This window comes from Micropterus salmoides, unplaced genomic scaffold, assembly GCF_014851395.1.
Source record: "Micropterus salmoides isolate LMB-PRFRI ecotype aquatic unplaced genomic scaffold, ASM1485139v1 Ms_hic_scaffold_8, whole genome shotgun sequence".
NCBI classification, from domain to species: Eukaryota; Metazoa; Chordata; class Actinopteri; order Centrarchiformes; family Centrarchidae; genus Micropterus; species Micropterus salmoides.
In genome coordinates this window covers 33,657,586-33,679,089 of record NW_024044570.1, presented here as the reverse complement: position 1 = coordinate 33,679,089, position 21,504 = coordinate 33,657,586, and the positions used below count along the sequence as shown (strand labels likewise).

The window sequence follows — 21,504 nt, the reverse complement described above, 5'->3', positions numbered from 1 at the left end:
CCCTCAGAGCCCTGCTCTCCAGGGAGCACAGGGATTGGTAAACAACACGGTGAATATAACTCAGTCTGAACAACAATCACAGCGCAGCTTCACACACGCGCCATGTTGTTCCCTCAACAGTGATTATACAAAGACGAGCTGTTACATTTGCAATACTCCAACCAGGGTTCCAACTCACTATTATTTTCACTATCACTTCATCTGTGGATGATATCAGGAGTTAACTGATTAATCATTTCAATCATTTAATTGATTAATCGTTTCATCTTAAAGAAAGTTTAAAAAAATGCCTTTGAAGAACCCACAAGGCTGAAGTCACTCACTAATTTAAACAGTAGTTTAAAGTAGCTGAAAAAGCCCAACCTTGATCCAGATGTTTTAGCCAACTACAGACCTATATCTAACCTTTCATTTCTCTCTAAGATCCTTCAGGACTTTCTACAGAGCAATAGAGGATTGTATTTGTTTCAGTTGCAGTTGAGTTCTACTGTAAAACTGTAACACCATGTATAGTATAATCACTCATACTGTACTTGAAGGTTCTAGTTCTCCCTCTCTCCTGCATTTGGCCACAAGTTCAACATCACATCTTGTGACTTCTCTGGCGATGCAGCTTGGAAAGCATCAAGTATCTTCTGGAATGTCTAATCCAACCCCGCCACTCTTCTTTCCCCACCCACCTGGCTTCTGTGATCTATATTTTCAAACTACTGGAAGTCATTTCGAAGCCGTCACCTTTTTGGCTAGATGGCAACGAGACTAAATACAGGACACTTGGGTAGGCTTTCAGCTGAAACTGCTATCAGCTGTGTTTAGAATGACTAAATATTCTGCCTAAGATTTCAGTCTGGTTACTGAGAAATGCAGGACATTTGCCATTATTCTGTTTTGAATGCGTTTTGTAAAAGTTTTGGACCGTGTAAAGACTTTTGACAATGTGACTTCAGTTTTGACCAACGCATGTTAGCAATTGAAAAAAATGTTATGTTTTTTTTCACTTGCTCGTCGTATTTTGGCCGTCACAACGCCTTTTGTGACAATTTAGTTTCTGATGACTTATATTTGAGACAGTGCACCATTTTACAAGCAAATGTCAAGTGATGAGATATAAAGTCCAACAAAGGGACGAGGACGATGTGGATATATGGGTAAAAAAAACTGACTTTTACCCAGGAGGCACCAAGTGAGTGATTTATTATAACTAAAGTACTTACCTACCTGCCGGTTAAGAGGAGTGAGGAGTCAAGAGTCAAAGGCGGTAAAAAATAGAGCAGTCAGTAAAATAGATTTTCAAAAATTGTGAACCACCGCAACCACAAGAGTTCCTTCAGCATACATACATACAGACATGACATAAATGATGTGAAACAAATAACCAATTATCACAATTGCTGCGATTCATTTTCTGTTGCTCGACTCATCAACTAATCAACTAACCAGGTTGTCACTTATGAACTAAACTGATCACCGGACAAGATGTGACCAGATGTGGGAGGCTTACCACCATGGCTAAACAAAGAACACAAAGAAAGGCAGCAACCCCTTACATTTCAGAAGCTGCAGCCAGAAAATGTTGGGCATGTTTGCTTAAAAAATGACTTAGATAATTAATTTATTATCAAAACTGTTCCCTGTTGAGTTGTTAAAGGGTATTCTGGGAAATGCAGAAAATCACTTACTTTACATTTGCATTTACTCATTTGGCAGACGTTTTTATCCAAAGCTACTTACATTTGAGGAACAACACACAAGCATCAATGAAGCATCAATACAGTAAGACATCTACAAGTGATCATAAATACTAGTAAGCGCTACTAGCACGTACGGCATCAATAGGGTAAATACCTAGGGGAAGAAGTAAGAGTCAACAAAATAGTGCAATCAATACAAGAGAATTGTAACGAGATAGAAGAAGGGGGTTAGGGGTTAGAGGAAGTGTTCATCGGAAGAGGTGAGTTTTCAAGAGTAGAAATAAACAAAACAAGAAAAAGTGGATCCAACAAGCAAGTATATATGTTAGAAATATGTATGTAGATACCATAGATGTCACAGTCTGTCTGAATGCTGCTACTTATCCCTGTTGATCTTTACAAAGTTGCTTTTCTCTGCTGTGACGACATTTAGGTGCCGTCCATAGCAACAGTCGCCGTGCCCACCGACTGCCACTGTGACCGGCAGGGCCCTCGCTGCTCGCAATTAGCCAGCCCATTGCAATTACAGTACATATGGCGTTGACATGCAGCCACACACTGATGAAACCTTTCATACCTTTATACCTTTTACATGGCTGTTGCTTGCAGTAGTGACGGACAGAGTAGTTATTTTCACTGTACTGAAAAATTTGAATCTGATCAGTTCAGCTCGCGGACTAGTGAAGCGAGACGGTCGTTTGTGAAGGTTAAGCCAGTGAGCTGAATGTTTAGAGATTTAACTAACTAAAAGCTGCAATAACAAAATATTACCCTATTATGTAGAACACATACATTTTTGCGATACCAAATTAAATAAAATATTTGTTACTACTTTGAGACATAAGATGGAAAGAGGGAGGCGGACTCGAGTGACTCAGCAACTGTCTGTAACTCAGGGCTCAAGTTCAATGTGTTCACTGAACGAACCACTGGACATGCACTGTTCCCTCACAGTGAGAGGATCTTAAAAAGTCAATTTTTTAAAATCTATTTTACATTTTTTACAGATGCATCAGTTTTAGTTATGCACTCTCTGATACTATCCCATCTCTCATTCCGTGTCACAGCTTGGCCTCAGGCAGGAATTACAAGAATGCAACTACTCCACAAACTCTATAAACAATCGATGAGGGTCCTGGATACAAAATCTAATTCTATAAATCAGTATAGCTGTCCACTCTTCAAAACAGTAATGTTATAATAATATCTATATACCTATCTAATGTCCTGCAGTCTATCTGTATTGCAATCCAAGACCAATGTTGTTGAATCAGTGCAGCTAAATGTTTGCAACCTGAATCAGCTGTGCATTTGCTGTCTTGAACACACCCCATTCCTCCTGCAGAGCTCAACTGAACTGACTGAGAGAACGGATCGTTTCAGAAAGTGAGTCAGTTCAGTTACTAAAAAGATTTGTTCTTTTGGAAAAAAAACTTGTGAAAGACACAACACCATTTAAAAAAGTGAACATCTCAATAATTTACTGTCTTCCAGACTGTCTTATCTCTACTCCATTTCTCACTCTGTCTCCTTCTTTCCTGCCCTCATGTGGCGCTTACATTTCTGCCAACGTGTGTGTAAATAGCATTTGTGTATGCATAGCATTTGATGAAAGTCAGCCAGGAAGGGAATAGTGGGGTCAAGGCGACATTTGCAAAGGTAAGGCGAGTGTGTGTGTGTGTGTGTGTGTGTTGTGTGAGAGTGTGCATGTGGGGCTCGTGCATGTCTAGAGAAACACAGCTATGTGCTTCTCACAGCAACAAAACACCATCCTCAAACCTTGCCTCGCAGTCTCTCCTTCATTCTCCGTCATCTTACTCTGCATGTATGCACTGCGCTGAGTTAACAGGGAGGAAAGAGACAAGGAAAGATGTGTGTGTGTGTGTGTGTGTGTGTGTGTGTGTGTGTGTGTGTGAGTGAGTGAGTGAGAGAGAGAGAGAGAGAGAGAGACAGAGGCAGAGGAAACAGAAATAAATTGCAGTGCTGACCTATATTCCCGAATCCCGCAACCAGTTCAGCGGCACAGATGTTCCCCCAATCCGTGTGTTTCTGAAACCCTCGGCTGTGAAGTCCAGCCACAACACCCGACTATATGGAAAGGATACGCTCTAATTGTGCCTGTGTGTTTCCTGTGTGTCCCACGTACGTGATGCATCAGCTGTGTATTTATTTGTTTTTGTGTGCTGTTGCAGTATGTGTGGGCAGATCTCTGCTGATTTATTTCTGTGCTTAAAGGAGCACCCCGCTGATTTCAGCCTCGTCTCCATGTATATGTCAGAATACGACTTTGGACGCTATTGTACGCATGTGAATAATCTGTATCTGGTAGGAAGACTCTTTTCATCCCTCCAAATCCTAAAACTGATGATGCAAGCGCAGGCCGAGCAGCAGCAAGGAAGACTTATTTCCGGCCACAGACCTCTAATCATTCTCTCTACAACACTGAACTGTTTTCTTCACGCCTGCTCATCCTATTGGCTACATCTTCAGGAGTAGGATTGTGTTGCATATAGAGGGATCCTTTAAAATGCAGATAGCATTTTCAAATATCAAATAGTTGTTTGAGTGTGTAATAGCGGTGTTTATTTAAGTCTAGTCACTTTTGAGGCTGGAGTTTGTTGTATTTTATAACATGGGCAAGGAAAAGTACTGACTGCCTGACAGGTATCTATTAAAGTTCTAGAACATGATACCTAAAAATCATTTAACAAGATTTTTAAGAAGGACAGTTTACTCAAATGACAAAAAAAAAGAAAAATCACACGTATTTTCTCACTGGTGTTATCTAACTATGTTGTCTGTATGTTCTGGTTTCATTTGCCCAGGTATTGAGGTATCTGTCACGACATGTAAAAGGTGTGAAAATGTTTTTTGTAATTTGGAAGTACCAACCCTTTAATCTATAGGTTACCATAGCAATAGTACCCAAACTACAAATTAACTCTCACAAGTGAAACCAACTTAATTTGAAATTTCCTTTAATTGGGACACATATATGGAAGCCCTAAGCCAGGGGTCTCAAACTCCAGGCCTGCGGGCCACATCCGGCCCTCCCTCCCCCTCGGTCTGGCCCACGAGGCGATGGAAAGAAAATACCAAAATCTGTCAGGCCAAATTATTATTTTATTTAATTATATTATATAGCTGTTTAATGCCATGTCAAGCTACCAATTTGAAATAAATAAAATAAAAACAAAATTTTTAAATGCATTTCTTTTGTCATGGTAAAGGTGATAGGTAAGGTGGCCTCAAATGCCCGCTATTGGCTGAAGAAGAAAAACGTTGCTGTGCACATCGAAACGTGTTATGCCGAAGGTGGATGATAAGCACTGGCTGTTTCAAGAAAGATGGACAAAGCAGGAGAGCAACAAGAAGTAGGCTACCAGGGAGACGAGAGGACAACAGCCACAGCTACAGAGAGAATTTATATCAGAGCAAAGTCTTTTACATTAAGCCAAGAAGGATGCTGAAACTGAAGTTGAAACAAGTTATGTGGTGAGTGAATTAATCACAAATAAAGGCCAGTTTGAAGCACTCTGTGTTGAAAGTTGCGGATATTTTCTATGGCGAAAAAAAGAGCGAGTTCAACAATATACTAACTTGATAACTAGCGGATCAGCTAGTTTCTGATCAGTAACGTGATAAAGTTAAAGTTTTCACTGCATACTATGTGGCGCGCGATGAAGATCTTAACCGAGAAGGCTCTGCTCGCAATTTTCATCAGGAGTATTAATGAGAAGTTCAAAGTGACAATGGTTCGCGCTGGATCACCACAGAGCTGATTGGAAGGCATTACAACTGACAGAGCCCCATCAGGCAGAAATAACGGACTGATGGCGCCGGTACAAAGAAAGTTAGAAGAGGAAAAAGCAGGTGCTGCACTGCATTATACACCCACAGGCACTGTGCAGCAAGTCCTAGAAATATGAACATGTCATGTTTGTTGTCTGTTGCAAATGGAACTTATTGACTTGCAGTGTAACAAACTAAAAAACACATTCAGGGAGGCACAGGGAAAAGCAGATCTTACTGGACAATTTCTGAGTTTCTTGTATCTCCATCCTTCCCAGAACTGGCCAAAGTGTTCAGTCAGTTAATGTGCCTTTTTGGAAGCAAATAGGCAAATAGGTGTTTTCTCAACTAAAGTCCAGGTCCAGGCTTACTAACTGATGCCCGTCTTGAAGCTGTAGCTAGGGTTTCAACTGCAACCTCCATCAGAGCAAATGTGTTTCAGTTGTGTGAGAAGGAGCACAGGTGTCTGGAAAATAAAATTAAAATCAAAAAGGCCTATGAGCCAACAAAGTATTCAGGGATTGCATATGTTAGTTCAGTGTTAAATTGAAGTGTACAACTGATATTTGCATTTTTTGTTAAGTATGATGCTCAGTTTGCAAAATTTAAGTTCATTTGTGGCTGATAGTGTACTTCAGTGGTACATTTTTGAGTTACATATACTTGAGAATGCACTACATTTGAGTAAAGTATATATACAATTATCAGCCAGCTTTACTATTTATTTCAGTAAAACACATGGAAATGTTCAAAATATGTTGGTAATTGTAATAAAAATAAGTAGGCTACATTTTGAGAATATTGCACTTTCTTAGAGTACTTTAATGGTGCTGTGGCCCTCCTATTAGATGACAGTACCAAAGTGGCCCCTGGATAATTTGAGACCCCTGCCCTAAAACATCCATTCAAATTTATTTTTTACTCCATTTTCCTGTGATAACGGAATAATTTTCTCGTGATCTCAAGATGACAAAACCGTAGTTTAGCACAGTGGTTTAATGGTAATGTCAGTATGAATGTCACAGGACTTGTATTCTTAGAGTTATGGGTTTGATCCTCACAGAAGACCTACTTTGTTTTATCTTTTTCATAATCTTCTTCAACAAAGTTCTTATGAAGAGACTGTGCACTGTGTGCATCCCAATGATTGGTCCACATCCATCAACCTATCAACTTTTCATATACCCATCATTCCCAAGCAGAAATTTCTCTGCTTCTCATTCAGGGGAATCCATTTAACATCACACATTTCCTGACGGCTATTTCGGAACCTTTGAAATAGCCGTCGGGGAATGTGTGATTGTTTTCTCCCGAAAAACTTCATAACAACTTTGTTGCAGAAGATAATACAAAACACAAAAGAAAAGTCCAACACGCAATCCTTGGATTACGAGTCCTATGCTAAACCAATTGAGCTAACCAGTCACACTTTAAGGTGCTCTGAAATTATCCTAAAGAAATCGTTTTCTTATCATGGGAAAACAGAGTAAAAAAATATTTTAACGGATGGCCGCTCAGGGCTTCTGTATTTAAATTGTAAACTGTTCCTGTTATTTTGTCCACCCCTTTATTATACCTATTTTATTTATTATTAAAACTTTTTATATCCAAATTGTGACTTGAAAGTAAGAGTAAAGGGTAAAAATTTACACTGGGTCAAAGACAGTTTCTGCAAGAAAGAAACACCACTCATCATATGGCTGTTTGAAAGACTGTTCAAATGTTAAAAAAGACCATCAGGGTGGTAAATCTTGGTCTGTACAAACAATCTAGCTCGCTTCACTTCACGAGAGTAGCTAGCTTGGCAGCTGTTGGGTATTTAGTCTAATAACAGACAGGTGGATAGCAAACAGTAATAGTAAACTCCCATTTAAGTATTTATGCATGCCACATAATTGTTTTAAGGTTACTGTTATAGCACTGGATTTGGAACTGTGGGATTCAGGACTGTAGCTCCTCCTGTCTTTTAAATGTTAGCGCTAGTTTAAGCAGCCATCTGGTAGATCCAGAGCTGTCAACTGTATTGTCAGTGGTCGTCAGTCAGATAACAAAACTTTTTAATGTCAGATGTGACTTTCAAGAAGCTTTAGCACAGTAACCGCACAACTGTGTAACCATGTATCTTAAATCATCATCTAAATATTATCTAAATACTCTTTCTGAACGCCCTAATTGCTTGAATATTGTCGGTAGAACTAGAACAGAAAAAACAGCTAGGTTTACTCAGAGGGGGGCTTTGCTCCAACTGACAAAACCTAAACAGCAAGCAAGTTAACCATTTTTTCAGATTATTTTCATGTACAAACAAGATATGTTTGTGGTCATGCTTGTCTATGAAAGTATCATGTTTAGTGCTACACATACAAATACTGACAAATATCTTCATACATTAACTTAAGTTCACCATATGTCCATATGTGCAATTTGTTTTTTTATCACTATGTGCATTAAATTGCACAGCACTTGTGTATAGAAGATTTGCGTATGTGTCTGTAATCTGAGAACAATAGCGTGCAAACATCTGCTCAGTGAGACAGAGTGGAGCAGAGGAAAGAGGAAGTAATGGGGTTGCTGAGTAATTGATTTGCACCTGAGATGGGTGAGTGAACTTTCAGGAAGCAGATTACACGCAGCGGTGTGAGAAAAGTCATCGGTTCACCCTCTAACCTGGATTAAGCCAACGGTGAGCACGCATGTGCGTTTGAGAGCATAAAACTCTTTTCCTGTGTGTGTGTGTGTGTGCGTGCATGTGTGTATTATGTGTGCGTGTAAGAGTGTTGTAGCTTTTATGTATGCATTTATATGTGTGTGTGTGTGTGTGCTTGTGGAAGTGTGAAATTGAGCTATTTTCTTCTCCATGGATCATCTTTAAATTTAAAAAGAGAGAGAACAGTTAGTGGTTATACTTTGCTAGTTCCCAATGAAAATGGTTTGCTATGTACATTCTCCTAAGCAGTGAGGGGATAACTACATTCCTATTCTATATCTCAAATGTAATTTCATAATTAGACATTTTTGCTTGTCACAGCAGCAAAAGGACGAGTGTCTCTAACAATGGTTCCTCTCAGTGAGCCAGCATGAACAATGCCAATGCACTAATAGTGGACTCCAAAATGGAACACAGATATGAAAAGTATTATTAATTACACCTGTGCTAATTATAAAATGCATGGTATGGCAGACATTTTTATACAAAGCCACTTTTTATGGAAATGCAATATGCTTAGCTCACTGTCCCTGTCTTGCACGCATAAAAAACCTATGATCAGTCAAAATCTATGGGAGTCCCAACAGTAGTGGTGGGGAACAGGAAATTCATTTACCCAACGCCAATTCTCACCAAAATATTGGCCCCAAAAAACAGGTCAGATTCTGTTTTGGGGAACTTCATTAGATTCATAGACGATGAAGACAATCAAAAGCATATAGATACCAAGCAATGTTTTGCTTTAGTTGCAGCACAAAGAGCAGTGGAACACAAAATACCATATGATGCACCACACACACAATCTTGGAGCATCACCATAGCCAGTGTTGGGAGTAACGCAATTACAGCAGTAATATAATGCATTCCCTGTTGCGGGAATCCGATGGTCGAGATTGTAGGCAGGGTGCAAACTACGGGGGAGCTCGGCTCCTCTTAACAAGATGGTAGCTCCCCTGATGGATCAACACTGACCATACCCAGAAAGACACACGTGTTATAGAGGCATTAAAGCTGCACTAATCAATATTTTTCTATGAACAAAAAATCAGTGTACTATGTTCATTGCCAAAGGAGACGCTCATAGTGATGAGCCCAGAGAGAATTATGACCCACCTTTGCTGTTCCCCTCTGCTTCACAGAGAGTTTTAGCATCTTTCAGTTCATTGTTTTGGTTTTACATCTCACAACTTTCCTGTTTGGTTCACTCTCACCGCACTCATCAGCTTCATTTCCAGCCACTGCAGGGAGCTGTTTTTAGTGAAAAACATCTTAACCATACACTATCTTCCCAGCGCCAATGGCAGTCAGGCAACATGAGTGACTAGCTTGAGAAACAAAACAGCACTGAAAGGAGGAGGAATATTGGATTTACATTCATCAGGTGGTAAGAATAACTGCCCCAAATGAATGCTATTGTTGATCTGAGACAGCTGCAAGTGAAAACAGGAAGCGGCTTACTAACAACTTTATCATAACATAGGGAATAACATGTCATTGTTGTCTTGTTGTCTTGTTCTACCTGCCCCCAAGTGGTCAAAAACTGTTAAAACTGCTTTAAAATGTTTTCTCTACAGTGCATCTCTTTTGCTTTATAATTGTTCTATATGCACTGCAGACCCGACTGTGCCTGAGCAGTTTGTTCAGTTTACATATTTACTAGCGAGCTATTGACCTCTGGTCTGTACTGTACAGCAATCAAACTGCAGGATATGTTTCGTCCCCGTGAATGATCTACGCAACTGAATGATTAATCTATACCCTGAACATTCACATAGAAGATCCATCATAGACCTACCATGCTTGCAACATGCCAGTGCAGCAGCATCTAGTCTTGCTGCCAAATAACAACAAAGAGGGAATAAACAGCGAGTTGGCCACTGTGTTTGAGTGCAGAATTAAAGTGGTCACAGGTCTTGTGGTGAGTGCTTGCTTTATATTTTCAAATGTGCTATGTCGCAGTCAAACCATAGAGGCTTAACTGATCTGAAAATATGATTCAGTTCCAGTGATGCATTGATTCAACACGGTCGCTTAAAAGCATTGTTCAAATGAACAATTGATTTGTGAATTGACACATCACTACTGTTCAACCACGTTACAAATGGACCTGGGGGATGGCACCAGTTGTGTTGCCGGGAGAATTGTGAGTCATCTGCAAAGGCATCTATTGAATTGTATCAAGTTATTTTCCTTTCTGTTCTGATCTGGTCAAACAGGCAATGTAATCAAGCATCCACTTGCAAGGTACAACTTGCTGGTTAGAAAAAGAGTGCTGTACCGTTGAAGCACGGATACTCTATTGACAGCATGTGTCAGTAAAGAGGCAGGAGGGCAGAGGGGAGGCCTTTGGTCTGAGGGGTGACTGAGCTTGACTGATGACGTCACTTAGGATGTAGTATATGAACAAAACAAAAATACCTCCAAAGCCCTGTCAGACGAAATCCAGTACCTCTTCCTTAACACCAGCGATTATTTCCAAATATTTTAATATCAGTTGATTTTAAACTGGAACACAATTCATTACACCAAAGTGCATCTGTTGCGATATCTTTTTCATACAGTAGGCCTACAGTTTGTTTGGGTCAGTTTTGTCAAGTTTGCATTCCCAGTATTATCCACTAGGTAACTACTTAAACTTTTCTCTTTCTAGTTTTCACACTCTCACAATCGCAACATGTGATGTTAAGGTTACAATTGACTCAGGTTGGTGATACTATCAGCCTATTGTAGCTGGAAGCTTACTGCTTGATTGAAAATATACTGATCAGTATCACACCAATTTGTAATCCTATTTCGCTTTTTCTGTTGAACATCATTAGGTAGATGTATTCTTTAAATCAAATCATAATTTCTACTTTTTAAAATTAGTTAAGCTACTCCATATGGCCAAAAATCCTATCACGATAAAATAATTTCACATCATTCGATATCGATAATTATCACGATAAAGGTCAAATCATTATATCTTTCAAGTGTAAAGGCTGATTTTTGCTCCAATATGAACGAGTAAAATTAAGTAAAATCTTTTTCAGTCCCTTTTCCTCAACAAAATAAATATCTTAATAGAAAAATTAAGTGCTAATTTGATAATTATTAATATTGTTTTATTGCCCTAATCTAAACACCAATATAAAGTTTTGAACAAAATTGAGAACTATGCAAGAGAGCTGGAAAATCATGATTCTTTTCCATCCATCCTCAACCTGCATACAGGAGCCAATCCCAGCTTACATCCGGTACTGGACTCTGGACCGGTCGCCAGGGACACACAAACAACCAACCACTCACATCTACACTTAAAGACACCAATTAATCTAGGCTACATGCCTTTGGATGGTGGGAGGAAGCCACAGAGAGAACATGCAAACTCCACACAGAAAGGCCAGGTCAACAGGGGTTTGAACCCACAACCTTCTTGCTGTGAGGTAACAGTGCTAACCACTACACAAACTTGTGACGCACAGGTTTTGTTGCAGTCCTTCTACCTAACAGAACAGGAGTGACATGCTGACTAAGCGGAGTCTGCCAGTAGATTAGCAGCACTAAGAATCGGCTTATGCCACAAAACCAGACTAACAGTCACTTTTAGAACTCTGTATCACTGTTTGATGTTGTTTTAAATAAAGCACATTATTATTATTATTATTATTATTATTATTATTATTATTATTGCAACAATGACCTAGACTACAATTCCCCCCTGTGAGGTCTGATTCACACAGATGCAAACAGCCATATGTTCTGTCAGCAGAGGTATAGTGAGATGGAGACCCAAAATAAAGCCGTTGTAAAAACATGAATGAAAGCTAAATCCTCAAACCCATTCATGTTCCTGATTCAAGCAGCAGCCATTTAATGCACCCCAGCGTGCCTTGTTTGACCTCTACCTGTTCTGGACTAAAGATGGATGGGAGGAAGAGGCGACTTGACTGCTGCTGCTCTGTGAGTGTGTGTGTGTGTGTGTGTGTGTGTGTGGGCAGCATGAGTGCATGAGAGGATGCAATCTCAAGGCGAGACTGCATAAGGCTACATTACAAATGCAATTGCAAGGCTCTTACTGTTCTGTGTCGCGATTAACATTAGCCTAGTAAACGCATCTCTTAACATCTTAATGGATGTTCATCAACACACACACTCTTCTGCATTAACATCGGCGTTTGTCTTGAATTTTAAATAGACAATCTCTTCTCCCTTGTGACGACGATTTTGACTCTTCTTTCCCCCCTTCCGTTTGTGTCTCACAAACATAGACACACACACCAACCTCCCAAGGGCAAACAGGGAGAGGCACCTGTGGCCTGCCTGATTACCAGCTATTTTACAGAGGAGCAGAGAGAGTTTTCTGCACAGCAATGATGGGCATCTTCTGAGAATCCCTCTAAGATATGTGTGTGTGTGTCTGTGTGTGTGTGTGTGTGTGTGTGTGTGTGTGTCTGTGTGTCTGTGTGTCTGTGTGTTTGTGTGTGATTGTACATGTATGTGTGTGTTGTGGTGGGTAACTATGTCAACAACAGCCCCTCCCTATATCAACAGCAACCACTTTATGAATATGGGAATATAAAGGTCAAGGTCTGAATGTGACCTTTACTCTTTGTCTAACAACACAACACTCCATACGTGAACATATTGTTACTGTATGTAAACGAGTCAAGGTTTCCTCTCAATCTATAAACCAGGTTTCTGAGCATTACTCAAAAGATAATGACCAATTATAGTCCACGTGCAATGCATGGTCGCAGAAAGAATGGCCAGCATGGGAGGGTTCAGACTTCACTGGATACATCCTCCTTTGTCGGAGTTACGTGCACTGCTCTACCAACTTCTACCAATTTTTCGACATTCATCTTGGCATGGATTGTCCCATACATTGCCACATTAACATACTAGGGGACCAAGGGGCAAAAATTACCTGCTGTGCCCCGTAATCCCTATTCCCCTCACATACAATGAGAGTTTTTCTGAGCTAGACTAGCTGATTTGCTGTGTGGTAGTCAAACTGGAAAAGATAATTTAGGAATGTGCAACAGTTAAGCATAAAATGGAAATAATGAAAGTCTTAAAACTAGATGTTGAGACAGAGACCCTCCTTGAGACAGGGCCTGAAGATTAGGCAATAAAGCCGGAACCACCTTAAAAAGTAATTCCTGTATTTTTAAACCAGGGTCTTATTTATCATAGTTTGGGGTCTAAATGACTAACAGGGATTTCTATTAACTGGGCTGAACTAGGGCTGGACGATATGGCCGAAAATGTTATCAAGATAAAAGGTTTCATATCTTTCAATATCGATAATTACCACGGTAAGTATCAAATCATTATTTCTTGCGCGTTTAAAGACTGATTTTTGCTCCTGAGTGAAAGTTGAAGAAACCTGATGGTTAATTGTGGTTTAAACTCTTTATGGTCAGAGCATGACAAACACTTGATGCCAAACAGTGGATCACGTCACATGTCTGAGGTAGAACATTTAAAACAATCATCTTTGTCAACAAATATGCATGAGTAAAATTAAGTAAAAGCTTTTCTTGCTCCTTTTTCCTCAACAAAATAAACATCTTAATAAAAAAATGAAGTCCTACTTCATATATGATTCAAATGAATAAAATGAAACATTTATTGAAAATTTAATGAACATTTGTAATATTGTTATTGAAAAAATAAATATCGCAATAATTATTATTATTGTATTGTAAAATTACTGGTACGGCCTTTTAAGGCAGACATTTGTCCTTTCATAGCACAGTGGTAAAATGACATGATGTGAAGAGTAGGTATTAAGAAATGAACTAGCCTATAGGTTTTGCATTTGTGCATTACATTAGACAAGCTTCACTTGGTAATTTCAAGTAAATGATATTTCAAAAAGGAAAGCCACATTTCATGTACACAAAAAGGGAAATAAAAAAATTTAATTTAAAAATTCTCCCACTGCATGTGAAAGGATATTCTTGATCAATAACTTACGCCTTTTCATTGTGTTTGTAAAAATAGTGGATTTTCTTATGCTGAAAAATCCCAAACTGAGCATTTTCTTGTGTTATGCATGCATATGACACTGTCCTCCCTATAGCTGGGTGGAATCACAGCTGCATCAGTCCCAAAAGATTTGGATTGGAAGTGTATAGAAACACCTGAAACTGAAAAGCCCTGGGGTTTTGAAATAACTAGTCTCATTAGGTGTGGTCATGCCTTAGATATAGACCAAACCAGGCTAGAGAAAAGCACCCAAAGCAACGCAGTCACCACACTGGACTTGATTTTCAGGGTGTGGGTCTTTTACTTTAACCCTTTAACACCAAATCCCCTGAAAACATTGTCATGTCTGGGAAAGTTCTACAGAGAGCTGGGCCTCTGCCGTCACAAATGTGTTTCCAGGGACCTTCCCTGTTTCAACTGAACAATGTTAAACCAAATTTTTCTCCAAACCAACACTCTCGTCTCATGTCACTGCAGCTTATTTGAAAAGCATAACGTTCATAAAACGATATGTAAATCAGCTCTTCCAGCTCTAGTTTCTCGTTTTTGTTAACCATAGCAGCACGAGTTATATGTCCAGGGACCAACACGACATTTAGGCTACTATGATTTGGTTCATTGGGTGTACCAAACCAAAGAATTTTTCATACTCAATAGATCGTTCTGTATCGAACAGTTCAGTATGCATACAGTTAGGGCTGATCCCAAACAGTCAAAGATTTGATGCTTCGATGGGCGGAACCTGATTTGACTGTCAATCTCACAGTCAAAGCTTCGCAGCGAAACAAGGATCATGCCATTTTGGTGATATGGGGGTGCCCAACGTCTGATTTTACATAGAACAACCAGTTTTCTCGCAATAAGTTAATATACAGCCTATTAAAATACACATTTCAGCGTTTAATGCTGTAAATAAGCATGTAAATAGAATAAAACATTCAATAAATGCTTTTAAAGTGTGTGAAGAAATCCAAAATTGTAATCCGAACCCTGGGTGGTCAGTGCACATGTGTAGGCGTAGCATGTATGGTGTGTAGTGGCAGCTAGCTACTTGAAATAGACCCGCGAGGAACCGCGACGTGCATGCAGTTTTCAGCAGCACACGAAGCTCTGCACAAGACCGGTGAATGGCGAGAGAGAGAGAGAGAGAAAAGGGTCTTCAAAAAGACTCCGTTCAGACCATGTGTGGTCCCACCGCCACTGGCAATCGCCGTGCACAAAAACCCTCATGATTCGACTATAGGCTGGACCTGACGATTCTGATTCGACTATGTAAATCCTTAGTCGGACACGAAACATTACACATCTACTGCAAGCTGTTTTCTTCGCGTTTCATGTTCTTTCGTTTGCGAGGAAAACAGCATAATTAGCAGAATGCTAAAAAGCTATGTGCTACTAGCTATTCTACCTAACATGGATACTTTAACTTACTGGATTGGCCTACACATTGCATTGCCGGATTCTCTGTCAAGTTGAACCAGGATGAACTTTTGTAACAAACAGGACTTGGACAGACTACATGCGTTTTCTTGCCGGAGCCCTTCGCAGCGGCACCCCACTGTGCCAATATGGTGAGGACTGTGGATTTTTTGATGTGGTGCTATTGTCGTTGTGGACGCAGCCTAAGGCGGCCAGGTTCCTAGAAAAATCTCATTCACCAGCAGAAAACTCCTGAGGAACATTTCTGCTGGAGTTACAAGGGAAATAAAAGGTCACGCTAAGCAGTGGGAGCAGAGGTCAGTGATGGATGATAGGAGGGCGAAACTCCCTATAAGAGCAACTAATCTTTTATTACAGCATTAAAGATGTGACATTTTGGCCAGAGTGACCTTCATCAGACTCTTTAGACCATATCTTGTAAGCTTATCTGCCTCTAACATTGACCGCACACATATTGCAGCACTGAGAAATAACAGATTGAAGCTGCAACTTTTCTCACAGAGACAGGACGAGTATTGTCAGTCCTGCCCTCCGCCCCCCTCAGATGGTCGAGTTCTCGCCCCAACACTTGTCAGTCATCTTGATGGGGCTGTCAGTCGTTTTTATGTGATCTTGCCTGAGGTTGTGGTGTGCAGCATCTGTCACCAGCATGTCTAAAGCCTCCACACTGCCTGGTGTTCACTGTGTTTTTGAGCATTTTTTTAACAATGTGTTTGGGCAATGTGGCTGCAGCAAGCCTCACCTTTGTAGCCGCAACAAGCTGCCAGCTGACCACGCCCCTGGTCCAATCCCACAGAGCGCACCCAAAACTGTCCCTAACTTTTCTACAATGCTATTTGAGTCAAACAAGGTGAGTTAGTCATAAACATACTGGAGTTTCCTATATAGTTACTATTCCTTGAAGGCCTCTCTTCTTCAGTTTTTTTCCAATCTTTTGCTCACACCCGCCCCCCCGACTCTGTTATCTCCTCCCACTGATATGAAAGCACATCAGAGTCGCTAGGCAATGTAGACAGGGAAAAACAGCTGAGATGTTGACGTCCAACTTGCTATTCTCCTGCTGTGAGCCGGTCAGGGCTTTGGTAATGAGAGCCTGGGGACCTAGCTGAGCCTGCTGTGTGTGTGTGTGTGTGTGTGTGTGTGTGTGTGTGTGTGAGTGTGAGAGAGAGAGAGGAGGAAGAGTGTGTGTAAAATCTTCTTGCTGAGTGTTTGTGCGTGTTTCTGTATGTGCAGTTGGAAGGGAACCAGCTGTGGCCATGTGGTGGAGGTTTGTGTGTCTGTGTGTGTGTTCAAGTGTTGGTGTGTGTGCGTGTACTTGATGGCCTGACAGGTTCAGTCACACTCAGAAACATATTGTGGAGCGAGTGGTAAGCCGATGATAAGCATGAACAACCCCTCTCAACCTTTCTCTCCTTCCTTCCCTCCCTCGTTTCTTCCTTCCTTCCCTGCCTCACCTTGCTCCATCTCTTTCCCTTCTCCCGTTTCTCCTCCCTCCCTTCCTCCTCTCTAATCGCTGGGCTAATTGACTCAGCCAGATTTGGCAACAGGCTTATTAGTGTCATTTCACACAACAAGGAATGACCTATGCAGACTCTGCAGCGGTGATAGTCAGGACGGAGTGCACCCTGCAATGTTATGATCACCAAATCCAATTTCCCATTCACACATGCACACACAGAGCAAACATATTTCTCTCAATCCAGAAAATGACCTACTGACAGCACTTTCATGTGTGTTTGCCCAACATTGGTATTTAAAGATACTTAGTTTTTAGACCTGAGGATATAGAATGAAATATATTCACTTTCCTGCATACATTTGTCAAGGATTAAGTGTTCAAAAGCTGATTTCTGTCCAATGCCCCACAGCTTTCAGCTGGCACTGTGCAGCTTCCCCACCTCAGCCAACACAGGGTAAGAACCTGGGGAAGCTATTGATTTACACACAAGTCTGCTTTTTTTAAAGCTTAAAGCTGCTTTTTCTGTATTTTGGCTCTTTCTCTCAGAGCATCCTCAGGCTGGCCTGAACTTCCCCTCAGTGATATTTAATGGCACCGCATTGGTGTCATTCCTGCGTGCAGGTAAACAAGGTGTGCGTGACAGTATGTGTCTGTCGGTAGAAGCTGACTTCCAGGGGGAATGCATTTGTATGTGGTTTCCTGATATGATTAATCTTTCAGCGTCACCCAAATTCTGCCTGATGGGTGTCAGTGTGTGTGTGTGCAGAGTAGAACTCCCTTACCGCTGTGCGCGCTGAACCAGCGGGGTGCGATGTGCAGGGGCAAGGTGTCAGCCAGCGACCCTCGGGACCCCAGATAGAGCACCCCGTCCGTGTGGTGCCCTCCGCCCCCAGTGTCCTGGTAGCCGGTACCGTGGGGGGCGGCGGTAGTGCCCCCTGACCCGCCTCCGGCTCGATCCGAGTCCGTACCTCTAGGGGTATAGAAGCTGAAGGGCACGGCGGGACTGTGGTCGATGCCCATCCCGGCCACGGAGCTCACCGAGCGGCTCCGCAGGCCCATGGTGCCGCTCGGCCGGTAGTGGCCGAAGTGGGCCGAGGGTGGCACCGCGCTGTCATCCGTAGAGACACCGGGAAAAGCACCCCGGGGCCGCCCCGCCGTGCTCTGCTTTCCCCCCATCCAAAGCGGGAGGCAGATGGGTGGGGGTTCTGGGTAGAATCAGGAGGGGGCTCGGCTCGATCCGCAAAGGGTCGAGAGAGCCGAAACAGGCTGTCGCCCCCCTCCCCTCGCTCCTGTCTGTCTCTCGGCCTGCCTGCCTGCCTGCCTGTCAGTCCGTGTGTCTCAGCAGGCTCGTCAGCTCTGACTCTCTGCAGACGCAACAGCCCGTTTCCCTGCTGAGCGGAACATGAGCCCGCCCTGACGTCTGTGTTCACCTCACCCGCAGACAAAACCTCGACACAACCCGGGGAACGGCTGACGAGCTGAATGACGCCGAAAGCCCAGAATGACACGCAGATGTAGCCTACACCACACTCCCCTCGCTGTCCCAGGTGATTAAGACGGCTGTATCATTGCAGGCGGGACGCGGCAGCAACACGTTCATCCAGCCCGGCCCGGATCACGGCAGCGCAGCAGCGTTCACTCCGCTGCTCTCGCCTCATCTGATCTCAGACATCGTGACAACTGTTGCTGCCTGTCTGACCGCCAAAAAAAAAAAAAAAAACGACGGTCAGTCTTTGACCACAAAACAGTGACGTCGCCGTCCGTCCGCTCCGGTGGTGTCCGACCAGCGTTGTTGCCCGGAGATCGGGGTCACAGTGAAGCCGCTCCCCTGCGCTCAGATCGGCGCTCCGCTGCTCTCCGCTCCGCCGCCGCCGCTGCTGCTACTGGCCAGACAATGGAGGCGCTCAGTGCGCAAACTCGGATCATAAGAACAGACAGGACAGGAGACAGTGCTGCTGGGAGAGGCCAAATACAATTTGTGTAAATACTAATCAAGGGGAATGGGCTTGGACATTTTCTGCAGTGTTACCTTAAAGCCTTTTGAATCATGGGGCACTTATATGGCAAGGTGTGGCAGTGGGCAGCAGGTGGCCCAAACTGAGCCTAAATTGGATTTTGTAGTCCTGTTTATTTTTTGTGATAGTGAAGATTATAAGCAACATACCAGGACTTCTTATAGAAGTTATATTTAAAAACAAGATGGGCATTATGACCAGATGTGAAACTAGTGGTTTTGTGTTTTTTAGCAGGCCTATGCATTTGTATCACCTTTAAACACCTGTCAGTATAGGCTACAGGCCAATCTATATCCTTATACCTAACACAGAGATTCCGTTGAGTCAGAAGTGTACATGAGGCTTGAACAATTTACATTTTTGAAAGGCTAGGGCATCCCCTCTGTTGAGTTTATTGCTTAATTAATCTGTTAATTGACAAATCGAAATAGTTGCCTTCTCTTTACCCAGGATTCTGCTTTTCTCCTTCACACTGTCAGGCCTTCAGCCAGCCGGCTGTTGTCATTACCAAGTCATGCACAGATTTTTTCACCATATGCTAAATTATTGGGATTACTGGCTCACATGTTTTGTTTGGGATTACTTGGTCTAATCCTGTATGTGTTCGTGTGTGTGTGTGTGTGTGTGTGTAATTAGACTGGTTTTATTCTGTCTGGCTCTTTGTTTCTTCACAATAACACAGTCAGTCTTGTACAGTCTTCTTGGCCTCACTACCCAATAAGGTAAACTGTAGTTAATGCAATAGGTGCTATAATGACAGCAAGCCTATAAATGGCCCCCTCTCTGCTCCTCAGGCATGATAAACACACACTCACTCACACACACACACACACACACACACATAGCCACACACATACACCATGCACACAATCAACTCAAATGGTTCTAATATAAATATTAGACCACAGGGAGAAAATACCTAAGCTTACAGGGCTGTCGGACAACTCAACTGTCTGGCAGTTTAATTTGAGTGCTTCCTGCCATTATCATTAAATGTACAGTAAATCTGAAGGCTTACCACACATTAAAATGTGCCAATGACACAGACGCAATCCAAGAATTAGAAGCATTTAGGCCTATAAAGATTCTAGACACACAGTCTTTTTAAGTAATAAGTAGCCTAAAGGAAGAAATCCCTTGTGTTTTATGACACAGTGGAGAAAACAAATATGAGCATCTTAATAAAAGCGAGGTGCACTTTCACACAGCTTGCAGTCATAACAAACTGGCTTCACAAATACACAGTGCAGGCAGGGCCATAGCCTGGATTATAGAAATACTGAGGTTATGACTTCAAATTCGCCGAAGCAGAATCGCACCTAACCTATACATGTTGGTAACATTTTCTAATATCACATCCTTTATTAAGTGTTTGTAAATTGTAAGTTATTAATGGGCAATGCATTATTTACTCATTTTTATGGAGAGGTTAAAACTATAAGCCATTCATATGAACAATTTTTGGGTTGCCAGGTTGGGAATATTTCCTCTGGCAAGTGTTTGTTGTCCAACAGGACACTTCTGGAACAATCTGTGGAAGATTTGGTCCAAAATGGTCCAATGATAACAAATTATCATCATTCATTAATACCGACCTGATTTTTTATCATACAGTGAGAAATCATAATTATTATTTAATAGATTACAAACATTTTTAATGTGTTACCAAGTAGAATAAGAATAATAACTACAAGAGGGATTTTCACAACCTGAAGAACCCAGAAGTTGAGTTGCTTTACCTGTGAAGCATTAATGATTTATTAACATTAATAAAATCAGGTTTAAAGCATTCTTAGTTACAGATTATAACCCCTTTATAAAGTATTACTAATTAGAAGCTCTTATGAGATTAATTTTATTTTTCTGCGTATTTAAAAAGAAAAACACAAAACTTCACATTTTATGTATTCATTATGTATATTACTGATAAAGTTGTTTTTTTAATGTAAATTTTATCTCCTTATATTAAGCTATAAATGGTGTTTTAGACTGTTCCTGACATTGCCAGATTAGATCCTTTTTATTTTGAACAGGCCAAATTAAATCCACATCCATATGTGTGTAATGGTAGAATCTAAACTGCACTTCTTGTCAAACCCTCCAAATTCACAAAATATAAATTAGGACATTACCTTGGTGTCCTCAATTGTAGCAGCCCTGACTGCAACCAGCTGCCAAAATGACACTGTCAATCACAGATCACACACATCTTCACTGCCTTTAAAACACTCATACTGTAAATGTGGCTGTATTACACCAGAAAGCAGGAAGTGGAACAATAAAAACACCAAATACAGACTTCAAAAAAACACCTGGCATCCACTGATTTAATTGAAACCAATACACATAAAGTATTATGTCATATAATGTAATGTTACGTTCAATTTAATTGCTATAGGTAGGTAGAAAGAGGCAATTTATTTA

At 41.3% G+C, this 21,504-nt stretch overlaps 1 protein-coding gene across 1 annotated transcript in view; it reads right to left on the bottom strand.

Moving 5' to 3' along the window:
• The window catches only part of znrf1 (zinc and ring finger 1), a 64,288-nt gene extending 45,291 nt beyond the window's left edge, over positions 1 to 18,997 (bottom strand). The window contains exon 1 of the mRNA XM_038706958.1: positions 17,848 to 18,997. Within this exon, the coding sequence (XP_038562886.1) occupies positions 17,848 to 18,241 (394 nt within the window). The 5' untranslated portion in view covers positions 18,242 to 18,997. The remainder of the gene's footprint in view (positions 1 to 17,847) is intronic.
• Between the last annotated feature and the right edge of the window lie 2,507 nt (positions 18,998 to 21,504).